Genomic DNA, 12,708 nt, shown 5'->3' with positions numbered 1-12,708 from the left:
TAAACTTTTGATATGTGGTGTTCTGAGCACACACATCCAAAGCATTCCTGAACGGGAGACCGTGTATTAGATTTATGGGGAAAATAACATAGACAGTAATAGAAATGGACACAGCGACCCCCTTGATTTCAACGGAGAAAACTGAAGCCCATTAGAAGCACTCCCTTCCTGATGGCTGAGCGACTGCGCAGGCTCAAACTTAGCTTGACGACAGTCTGACAGTTGTAAATCTTCTAGTAGCTGTGCCAAGACAAATCTGAATCACCTAATTCCTCAAAAACGCTGTTGAAATATTTTGTCCCGTTGCTTTTATGGACTCTCTATCTATGGGCTTCTCCCTTGACTTTATTTCTCTATGTCCCCCCGATTGCCTCATAGACAGTAAAAGATTGCCTGGAGCTTCTCCTCCTGTTTATACGGTAATTTCTCTTCTGTGCGACAGAGAGTCGCGTGGTTATGACGCAATCGCTAGCCTGTTTTTACAAAAACGGCTTCTACGGGGCAATAACGTAAGATACAAAGTAATGGAGCCTTTTATACATTGTCGTGTTTCTTTAGAAATTAATAATGGACAAATGAAGTCTTTGGACGCCTCAGATGTAAAGTTATTCGCTGTCAAAGTGACGCCAAAATGAATGGGAGTCAATGGGATGCTAACAGCAGGTGAAGTTCTTCTACAATGGCGGCTCCCGCGAGGCGATGGATTACACCTTGGAAAATAACAAAAGGATTTTTGGAGTGGATGGATTTTTACCATAATAGGGTGGTTGTGTACACACACCGCGGACACTTTTAAGATTGATAAAAAAACAATCTTAAAAGTGATTCTGGCACAATCCCCTTTAAAGACCAAGTTGAAATGAATGAAACATCCAGCCAGAGTATACTGAGCAATAAAAGAGGATAGTAGCGTCTGACCTCTGTTGGTGACCCAGGTCCTGCAGGAGTGTGTCTGTGTGTTTCTGTCTGTCGGTCGGGTTGATGTGACTCAGCTTCTGGATCTCGCTTCGAATAAAATACCACAGCTCTTTCACTCCATTCTCCACCTTCCTCCGCAACTCTTCCTGTCCTCGACCCGGGCCAACTGAGAAAGAGAATGAGAGATTCAAAAGTGCTCTAATTAAGGAATAAGGTCTGAGAAGATGTGATATAATGTGATGATAATCACAGCTTAAGGGCCTTAGTACAAAAGAAAAGTATCTAGTTGAAGACTGCAGTTGACTTAGCAGTTATTACTGCTGACATATGTGTTTTATATAAAAATATGGCAGGTAGATTTGTAATAGTGTGTGAGTTTAGAAGGAAATTGCAAAAAAGGTTAGAATTGCTGTAGATCTCCCCTACAGATTTAGACTGTCCTCTTTTTGATTCTGTTCTCATTCGTCTCTCGCTCTGCTCGGTCTCCAGCTTTGGCTCTTATGTAATACGTTCAGTTCAGTGCTTTTGGAGAAATCCCTCCAGGGTATAATGCCAGCGGGACGGGTGACCCTGAATGAAAGATCTGTCCCGATCCCCAGTGAGCTGCCCTGCTGTATACTCACTACATAGGCAGCATCCTAATGGAAACGAAGCCTCAGAAGTAACTGCTCAATGGTGCTTCTCACAGTTAGCATGTTTCCAAACTAAGAACAAGGTAGTCTAATAAGCATAAACAAATAAATAGCAATCGCAAATATTAGGTTCAATTATTTTTATTTGTTAATCAGTATTTATTTATAGCATCTACACTTTAATGATGTATATAGTTCTGTGAAACAAATGTAAGAAGGAAAATGTGTCTTTGTGTGTGTGTATATTAATATTAATATATACATGCATACATACACACACACAGACAAAAGTAAAGTATATATACACTCATCAGCCACTTCATTACGTACACCTGTTCAACTGCTTATTAACGCAAATATATAATCAGCCAATCACATGGCAGCAACTCAAAGCATTTAGGCATGTAGACATGATCAAGACGTTCTGCTGAAGTTCAAACTAGGGATGCACCGAATCCAAATTTTTGGGGTTCGGCCGAATACCGAATCCAATGGTTAAGATTCTGCCGAATCCGAAACCGAATACCGAATCCTACTCCCATCCTCAGTCCATTAACACAGTAAACACATTAATGAATTAAACAACGTCCACAACTGTGTATTTTTCATTTTGTCTTCCAGTAAACACATTAATGAATTAAACAACGTCCACAACAGTGTATTTTTTATTTACAGTTATTTTAAGATCACTGAGATCACACACATTGATCTGTAGGGTTTACAGAGAATGAAAGAAACACCAGTGACGCTCCTGTCAGCTCAGAACAAAAAACTGAGGCTATAATTCACACAGACTCACTAAAACCGGACTAAAGAAGACTGAAAAACGTTGCCTGGTCTGATGAGTCTGGATTTCTGCTGTGACATTCAGATGTTCGGGTCAGAAATTGGTGAAAACAACATGAAAGCATGGATGATCCGGTCTCGTATCAGCGGTTCTGGTGCTGGTGCTATAATGGGTGTTTCTTGACACACTTTGAGACTCTTAGTACCAATTCAGCATCATTTAAACACCACAGTCGACCTGAGTATTGTTGCTGATCATGTCCATCCCTTTTTAACCACAATGAATCATCTTCTGATGGATACTTCTAGCAGGATAACACACGTCACAACTATATAAACAAATGCTGTTCTATTCTAGTGAAGAATAATTTCAATAAGCCCTATGGCTATAGATCTTCTCCTTGACTTCAGGTGTTGTGTAGGTGGGCAGCTCACTAGGGTTTTCAAAGACAGCTGGTTTATCCTCGAATCCATCCTCATAATACAGCAGAGGTGACCTGAGTGAGACACACAGCATCTATCGGTCCTTTTATAGGGGTCAGAACAAGCACGAGGAGAGAGAGACTCTTTAAGGATGATTCTTATATATCTGTGACCTCTGGCCCCGGGTGATGATAATGATGTTGGTAGTTATTTTTGGCAGATCCTGCGGCAAGGAAATTTCACCCATCCTGACCCTGATGATTATGCATGCAGAGACTTGAATATACAGATATAAATGCACATGAACGTGTGCAAACATTCAAACTCTACCTACACAATGAATCATTCTGTTGTGATTCTGTTAAACCTACAAGGATGTCAATCTGCAAGTCTAAAGGTCCTTGGACACGGAGTCCATATTCTCGTCAGAAATGTTCACGTTAAAAAATATATACGACCTCACGTTTACACACTGCCTCTGTAAACTTTGAATCGCTCGGGGTAATCCTGCAGCTCCTTGATAAGGAGGTGTAACTCCTTCCTCTCTTAGCAATCTCAGGATTGGATGGACACAATATTTCCTCTTTTTGAGAAGAAAGAGGACAACAAAACCTTAAAGGTCCTTGCACACTAAGACATTTTTGTAAACGTTTTTTTCATATTCGTCATCCTAAAAATTTGTCACGCACAGAAACCTTCCACTCTGAGTTCGATGTGTTTTTATTAATACGTTGGGAAAAAAAAAAAAATCACAAAACAATACAAAATGGAGTCTTCAAGCGGTGAGGATGATTTTGCTGTCCTCTCTCTTCTTAAATAGAGAAAAATAATGAGGATATATTGGGACCATCCAATCCTGAGATTGCGCAGAGAGGAAGGAGAGTTCACTGCGAGATTATCCTGAGCGATTCAAAGTTTACTTCAGGATGTCAGTGGCTCAGTTTGATGCTTTGCTAGTGAGACTGGAGCCACATATTAGAATGAAAACCACCAATTTCCGTGAACCAATTGATCCTGAACAGGTCTGGATTTTGGCGTTCGCTTGTACGGTGGCTCTGAATTGTCAAAACACCTCTCAAAATGCTTGCTATGGATGTGAAAAACGCAGAAAATCAAACCTGATCAGAATTTTTTTCGGAGGCAGTGTGTAAACGTGATTGACACAACGTGAGGTGGTCGTATTTATTTTTTGACTTGTGGAAATTTCGGCCAGAATATAAACGGCATGCTCAGAGATCAGTTTTTTCATTGCTAAAGTGCCTCTATTATTCTATTTTAAAGGATCCTCATTTTGTTTTGAAGTCTCCTACAATAGGTTTACATGCATAAGGTAAAAAAACCCACTTCATTTTCTCATATTATATATTGCAGCATCAACTCTTTTCTCAGTATCTGAAACGGTTTGATCAAGAATCTCTAATCTCTCTAAGCCCCTCCTTTCCGATAGCCTACTCTGCTCTGATTGGTCAGAGGGCCCAGTCTGTTGGAAGCCAATTTACCTATCGGAATTTTAGCTCTGGATCTTCCTCAGCACTTAATTAGTAATTTGAACAGTAACGATGGCATGGGATTTAACATATTTATCCATTATCCAGATTTGCTTTCGCTGTGCAGAAAACAGCGTCTTCTCAACATGTCCACAACATGGCAGCCAATGAAGACCATAGGCTGGCAATATGTAAATTTGCTACGCAGGTTCAGTAGGAAGTAAGACTTGAATCGCTTCTTTCTTTTGGGAGACAATAACTCCATTTATCTTCACTTGGATATTTGAAAGTTGGCAGACCTTTACAATCACAAACAGCCATATTACACACTACATAAAAGTATATATACCCGAAAAAGCATAATAGGGGCACTTTAAAATACTTTCTTGCATCCAGTTTTAATATGCAACTATAAGTATGACATTCATAGGCTGATTGCCCCCTGAATAGCAAACACTGTGACTCAGTGACGCTATCAAAATCAGCCCCGAATCAACAACACTGGCTCAAACAATGGTGTGAGTTTGGGTCAGACCCGTTCGCATGGACAAGGGTTCTGTTTGGGTTAAGAAAGGGAGACTTAGTCCTGTTTATCTCTTTACTTGCCTTCTCCAGATAATCTCTGAAAACTGTGGATCTTCTGTTTGGCTCGGCTTAGCTGTTCCTCAAGAGAGCGGAGTCTTCCTGACGATATTGGCCCATCCGACTGTCCTTCCGGCATCCTGCAAAACACACACGGTTTGTTAGGGAACCGCTTCCGCAGCTTAGAGTTTGCAAACAGCGGTTCTGTCTGCTCTTCTCACACCGTCTATGAAGAAAGCAATCAGACCGTAAACAAACGGAGAGCGACACGAAAAACGACAGGCTCCAAATGTTGATTCACTGGAGCCTGATTATGAATTGGCCATGAATAAAATAATCATAAATGTCTGCTGTGATGTTCAATAGCGTTTAGTGCACTGCATAAATTTGCTGCCTACATTCGTCTAAAGCATAATTGCTAATTACAGTTTGGCAGTGTTCGTTTCTATTCAACTGATTTAGATTAAATCACCTCTTAACTAACAAGCATTTGGGAAACTCTGCATGACACAAACAACTGCTTGTTTAATATCACATATTATCATATTGAGCTTTTATTTAATAACTGAATGTTTACTGAATATTTCTATTTGTTTTTAAGGGGCGATAAACGGGTCAATATGCGTCCAAGTGCTAAAACCACTGAGTAGATCGCTTATACTAAGTATTAATATGGTAATCTTACATTAATATTAATTCTTCTGCTGAATGCATATGCATGAGGGTATATATGCAAAGGAACAAAGATTAGCGTGGAGAAATCAATAGAGCATGTTAGCACAATTTGCAAGAGTGGAGGAGGGAATACTAATTGATTCAAAAGCTGCAAAAAGGGCTTTTAATTTTAAAGCAAATGACAAAGACTAGAATTTGTACTACTTTACTGCAGATTTATGTAACATGCATGTTCTGTTTTGGCTAAGGGTACGTTTATACGACAATGATATGCTTATAACGGAGACGTTTTTCCTTTGAGTTTTCCGCACACAGATGACATCATTGTCAAAATGATCCTCATTCACACAGATCCACAAAATCGACCAAAAAACCCTGTATTCTGCTGCCAGGCCATTAGATGGTGACGAAACACTATAGACTGAACACGTAATATGCATGTGCATGCATGACATCATCGTCTTTGTTGTTTACATGGAGACCGTTTTCAAAAATGTGCACTTAAAAAACCCGCTTTTTTAAAAGTTTGCATTTCAGGCACCCAAAAGGCAGTTTTCATGTAAACAAACAGCCAAAACGCATAAAAAGTATTAAGTTTTTAGTTGAAAATGGTGTTGTGTAAACATCCCCTTAGTTTCGGTCACGAACTGCTCTGAGACACAAAGGTTGAGGATCTAAATGCAATTTATTTGAAAGGGTAATCCACAATCGTAGTCAAAAACAGGCAAAGGTCATAAACACCGGGTAATCAGTCCAAACAATAACAACCACAACAAGGCAGGGAACACGGGCAAACAAGTAATCCACGGAACAGGCAAGAAATCCAAAAACCAAGTGTCATTAAACCAGGGAGAACTGCAGTGTAACACTAGACAAGACTTTGCAGATAATGTCTGAGAAAACCAGGCTTATATGGGGTGAGCTAAACAAGATAATGAGAAACACAGGGCTGCCAACTCTCACGCATTGAGCGTGAGACACACGCAATTGACCCAATTCTCACGCTCTCACGCCACACCCCCGATTTCTCACGCTTAAGTGTCAACCCGGTAGGTAAAATGCCTGAAAGATGAGTTTATCTATATATCTACCTGTTGAGCCACTCGCGATCGACTAGTTATACCGCAAATCACTAGCGTAGCCAGAAAAGCGTCTCTGGGTGTGCATAAGAAAAATTGGGTGTGCCACATTTATTGTCAAATTAATGTGCAAAAAAAACTCGGACCCGGCTTATCACTAACTTTACAGAATAGACTGGGCTGATGTGTAAAACTGGCTTGCCACATAAACATAGGCCTAATACTAGGCCTACAGTATATAAAATATAACTCAGGGTTCAACATTAAGGCTTTACTTGTGCTTGTCCTTCGAACAAGTAAATCAGCCATTCTCTTGTCCAAGTAAAAATGCAGAAATCGGTTTAAACGTATGCTTCATCTTTCATTTTAAATTCTTAGATTTGATCAATACATTCAATTGAAAAAATTAGACACTATGCTGTTACCAATCAAATTAATTAATTTACACTGAAAAATTACAACTACATTAAATAATGTTACGAGATTGTTTTAAATCTTTTTTGACGATACAAAAAAGATATTGGAAAGAATTATAGCCTACTTTTAAACACGAAACTAAACCACCAGTAGGGGGCGGCAGGTGACTGTCTTAATGAGTGAGTTATTCGGTCATTTATTCAAATGATTCATTCAAACGGCTGAATCGTTAAGGAATGAGGTAGTTGTTTAATGGGTCATTGAATCTTTGACTCAATCGATTCATTCAAAGCGCGGAATCATTCAGTAATGCATGTTATGTGTTCCGGTGAGCTGCGCTGTGGTTCTTGGGATGTTTGTTTGGAACTATTTTCGCTGCTCAAATAGAAAAACAGTCAATATTGTGTCTAAAATGTAAGTGACTTGATATTGATTACTTGTTTATTGAACTGTCATATGAAATCAGTGTCATATTTTCAATCGTGATGGTATTCAGCAGTCGTGGTGCTTAACTGTATCATATCATATATTATAAATATGAAAACTCCACATTAAATTTTTTAACCGCTCTATGTTCATTAAGTTTCTTTGTGTGAACTGCGCTCATTGTTTCTATTTCTCCTCATGAGGCGCGAGACTCAACAGCACAACCGTATTACCAGTCTGCGGCTGTTTGCGGATTGGTTGGCAGTGCGAATGTCGGCAGATATTTTTTTAACGATAATAATTAAAAAATTAAAATACATTTTAAATGTACAAATATTTTAGGTAAACAACAATAGTCCAAGTTTAGGAAATGTTTTTATTAAAACTTTAAAAGAGAATTCTGCATCTATTTTAGGTGTGCCAGCTGCTACTGTGGGTGGCACCGGCACACCCTGGCACACCCGTGGCTACGCCAGTGCCGCAAATTAGTTAAATATCCCGTAATCTAGAGTAAAGATATTGTGCTCCAAACCGCGCGCACGGCAGAGGTAAGCGAGCGAGAGACCTTGCGTGTGCAGACCACCCCCCCCCCCCCCTCCCCCCCGTTGGAGTAGTCTCACGCCAAGCTAAACTCAAAAGTTGGCAGCCCTGGAAACAGGTGAATGTGATAATTGATGAAGAGTCCGGGCAGTGAGTTATGGGAGATGTAGTTTGTGAGGGAATGACAATAGTCTGGGGCCGGTTTCACAAAGCTATTTTAGACCGGTCTACAGTGTTAGACAAGTCTAAAATTTGCTCATAGACTAGTCTAATGCAAGTTAGACTGTGTCACAAAAATAAAGACTGACTTAATTTAGACCAAAAAAACTAGACACCTTACCCCCAGGCTAACTTAGGTCTAAGACTCTCTGTTACCTTGGCAACCAGCAGTAACAATCAGTTACATTACAAACAGCCAAAAGAAAAGGGAAAATAGCTCATAATTTGTGGTTTGCTGACGACGTTATGGGAAAAGCTATGAGAACAGAAAGGGTTGTGGCGAGCAGGACGAGGCCGAGGAACGTGAGAGAACGGCGTGAGACCGGTGGCTTGAGTGATAATGAACGTCACCTGTGAGACGCACCGGTCTCGCATCTCTCACGGAGGAGCGGAAGCATAAAAGGAGGAGCTGTTCGCCACAGCTGTTAACTGTCGTAGCAATCTTTTTCCAAATTAAACATTTCTTCTTGTTACTACTTCTCCGCTAAATTTCCCAAGTAAAATGTCCTTGTAACTGTTATACTCCTCCAACAAACACATATTTTCCGCTGGGGTAAACTGCACTGAGCGGTTGAATGCGCTTACTCGATCCGCCATGTTTTTTTGCTTTGAAAAGTTTCTTATTTTACCCAGAATGCATTGCAGTGTACTGCCCTACAAAGGCAAAAGACCTTAACTCGCTAGAGTGTGGAACTGAGAAAAATGACTTTAAAGATTTTTAGTTGTCCCGCCAAATTAATTATAGGTAGGACACTGAAAATCGGGCAATTTGATGTTTAAGTAATGAAAATTATCTACATAAAAAAATCTTGAGCTCAAACTTGACTTTTGACCACTATTTTAAAGTTACTGTACTCTGCCTTTGTATTGTCAGCAAAAAGTGAGAAGTCATGCCAAGGCAAAAGGCAGTAACTTCCACATGCTGATCACCATTAACAAAATCATTATAGCAACAACTGTATAAAATCTAGTGATCATGGTGTTTATTTTGTATGATTTACAATTATAGCCATCTTCTTATTGCTATCCTGTGCTTTGGTTGCATTCTGGTGGCCCTATATTAATAGCCTACATTAAACATGACAAAGTACCTCCATGGGATAAAGAGTATTTTCAAGTGGTACCGCGTGGCATAAGACTTGCTAAACATGCGTTCAAAATGATCACAATAAAACAGATCCTCGCGCACATTCGACCCGGAGACTGGTTCATAGCGGTAGATCTGAAAGATGCATACTTTCACAGCCGAGATTCGGGTTCGAAGGTGTCACGCTCCTCGTCCGTTCACGAAAAATTAGCCTACGCAGTGCTTTCCCCCTTGAGACTCAGTAGGGAGCGCGTTCTGGACTACCTAGACGACTAATGCATTTATAGCACAACCTTCTGTGTTTCGCGTCTTTTCAGTATGCGGTGGTTTCAGCTGTCTGCCCTATTATTGTGCTTGTGCACTTCGCTTGTCCCGCGGATTTATTCCGGACGCTGTGATTGTATTTGTAACCTGCTTGTAAAAGCTGGTCTGATGTTGTATGCACCAACACTTCTTGCTTCCTTATGTTGTAGGCTATGCAGTATGCACCAATATACCCTTGTTGCTTCATTATTATCACTCCCTGTGATATATTAGTCCGGCGTCAGCTCGACCGGGTTCAGGGCGGTGCTGAAGGCGCCGGCGAAGTTTTGGCACTCTGCCAGCTAGATGCATGATTGTGTCAACCAGGTCCAGTATCCGAACTGGGTGAGGCGGGGCTTTAGTTCTTTGTTGTATTCACCTGATATGGCATGTGTAACATTTTTCTGTCATCTCTGCATATATCCTTCGCGATCGTTATCGCACGTTTGTCGATGGAGCGGTTTCAGACCATACTAAATGTTCTGACCGCATTAGTGCAGGACAAAGCTCTGAGGACATCAGAAGACAGGAACTGATGGCAGCTGTACACAGCTCTACACAGGCTACATCGTAATTTTAATTTTAATGGAGAGTAAAACAAAGGCAGACCACCGTATAATCTGGTAGGTAGCATTATTTGATAGAACGCCGGCACCGTAACTTCATATTGACGCGCGGGTAAAAAAAGGCAGAGTACCGTAACTTAAGCGTGAGCATTCCAAAACAAAGCCAAAGAGCCGTAACTGGTGTTACGGTGTTCTGCCTTGGTTTCTCATGGGCTTTTGGATGTTACGGTTAAGACAACCCATTATTTTCTCGAAAAAACAACGGATTTGACTCAAGCTACTTATCCACATGATAAAGGAGGTCTTGAATGTGCCAAAAATATAAGTAACTCATTTTCGACCAAAAACGATGTTACGGTCTTTTGCCTTTGCACGGCAGTGTAGTCCCACTTAAGATAGTCAGAGTCTTAAGTGCTTTGTGCAACGGTCTGATTTCAATGTCTATCTGAAGTCTGACTATCTACTATATCTAAGCCATAGTCAAAGTCTATCTTTGTGAAACCGGCCCCCGATGTGGAGTGCCCTTGAGAGCCACCTGGTGACCGTTAAAGTTTCATTGTGTTTTGTTTATGTTTTCCCTATTCTGGTTTGCCTGAGTTCCCTAGTTAGTTTCCCTGGATATTTATTAGTTCCACACACCTGTTTCTGTTCATGTTGATTACTCTCATTATGTATTTAAGCCCTGTGTTTCCTTAAGCCTGGTTCACACGGGGCGATTTGACTCCCAAGCATTCCCAGGTCAGACGGAAAATCTTGCAAAATCCCTCGAGATCAAACGTGACTTCAGAGTAAACAATTATGGCGGATGATTGTAATTTGTTTTTAACCGTTATCAAAAGAAAAGGCGATGGTCACAGAAGTGGAGACAACGCGAGCATGGACGGCTGTTTTGATTTTGTTTTCCCGGTGCTTCCTCTGCACCTCATCACCTCGCTTTCTGATTGGCTACACGCCACAGTCCACAGGCTGCGTGCTCGTTTGTCCCCCGGGGGGCACCACACACGAGGAGAAATCGGGCCAAAAAAATCCAACATGTTGGATATCCCCGATTTGAGATCGGAGCGGTCCCGACGTCCATCCGAGCAGACGAGAGCACTCTTAACACACCACACACGGCAGGAATATCTCATCAGATTATTTTACGATAATCAAAGCATACTTAAGATAGTCAAAAGGGGTAAATCGAGGTTAAAATCAGCCTAATTATCCTGCCATGTGAACCAGGCTTTAGTTTCTTTGTCCTGTATCATCTATGTTTAAAGTGGTTGTGTTTACATTTTCTCTTACAATCTCCTGAGTTTTCCACTTCGATACAAAAACCAACCATGACAGTTTAAACATATGTCCCCCTATTCTGGTTAGGAGTAACAAGATTGAAGCAGAGAGGAGGTGACCACACACTTTACAACAAAGATAATTTATTGGAGTTATACTGGGCTGGACTGGCCATCGGGCATACCGGGCATTTGACCGGTGGGCCGACGTGCTTTTTGGGCCGATACTTAAAAAATATATACATTTTTTTTTTGTCTAAACGGCCCATAATATTCATACATCTGCGGCCCATTCGTTTAGTTTTGCTTAATTGGCGGCGCTGGGATCTTTGTGCCAGTGTAATGCATTGGACAAAAAAAGTCAGTGTAGGTTTTTTTTTTTTAACAGACCGGCCCATGAAACACGTAGATCAGCGGCCCATTGGTTATTTTCTTAATTGGCACTGGGCTGGTCCAATCACATCTTTAAACTCCTCCCCCTTTGGGCTCTGCGCGCGCGTGCAGTGTCAGTGTGTATCTATTAAAATAGTCAGAGATGGAGAAGAAACGCAAGGAATGTGCAGAGAAATAGCGTGAAAAAAAGAAACGGCCCCTTCAAGTGTCTGATGAGGATATTGAGGAGGATCAGGAGAGAATGAGTGAGTGTAGAGAACTATGGTAAGCAGAACTAGGCAACTTTCAGAACACTGAGGCTATGAGTGTAGGAACCCATGACCCAGTTACGCATTAACATCCTCCGACCCCCCTAAAGGGACAGAAGTCCACCTACCACAGATTTACCAAAAATCCTGTGTCAAACACTGGTATTGCTATACCAATGCAGCTTATAGCTTGTTTTAGGATTCACCATTGTGGAGTAGTTTGATTGTATTTTACAATTAGTAGTTATTTCATCTATTAACTCTTACTCATTCCTACTCACTCATAGGCTACATGGCATTAGTGGTTTTAATAGGAGTTAGTATAGCCTACATATTCAGGGGCGTGAAAAGATCGGTTGTGTTTATGATTATATGTAGTGGGCCAGTCTTGGCCAAAATGCCCGGGCCGATTTTTAGTCCCAGTCCAGCCCTGGAGTTATATGAACATTCCAATACTGTATCATACATTTTGGATTCCAGACTTCATGAAGCTGTTTTGGTTTCCCAAGATTCTTTAAGGGAAGCACATAACCATAAAGAAAAATGAAGACCCTTGAAGATAAACTTGATGAACAAATAGACTCACATTCCATTACATCTGAAAGATGTTTCTCTAACTGCAATCTGGAAAAGTAGGCCGTCGTTCATCTATA

At 40.9% G+C, this 12,708-nt stretch overlaps 1 protein-coding gene across 1 annotated transcript in view; it reads right to left on the bottom strand.

The window, feature by feature from the left end:
- fut8b (fucosyltransferase 8b (alpha (1,6) fucosyltransferase)) overlaps nucleotides 1-12,708 on the bottom strand; it is a 144,711-nt gene that overhangs the window by 33,474 nt on the left and 98,529 nt on the right. Inside the window, exons 4-5 of the mRNA XM_077219533.1 lie at nucleotides 4,853-4,968; nucleotides 919-1,084 (exon numbers count right to left, since the gene is read on the bottom strand). Of these exons, the coding sequence (XP_077075648.1) occupies nucleotides 919-1,084; nucleotides 4,853-4,968 (282 nt within the window). The remainder of the gene's footprint in view (nucleotides 1-918; nucleotides 1,085-4,852; nucleotides 4,969-12,708) is intronic.

The sequence above is a fragment of the Siphateles boraxobius genome, unplaced genomic scaffold, assembly GCF_051911475.1.
Source record: "Siphateles boraxobius isolate OS27281-9 unplaced genomic scaffold, OSU_SipBor_1 8, whole genome shotgun sequence".
Taxonomy (NCBI): Eukaryota; Metazoa; Chordata; class Actinopteri; order Cypriniformes; family Leuciscidae; genus Siphateles; species Siphateles boraxobius.
Note: the sequence above shows the minus strand (reverse complement) of the source record. Positions and strands in the feature narration are given on the sequence as shown.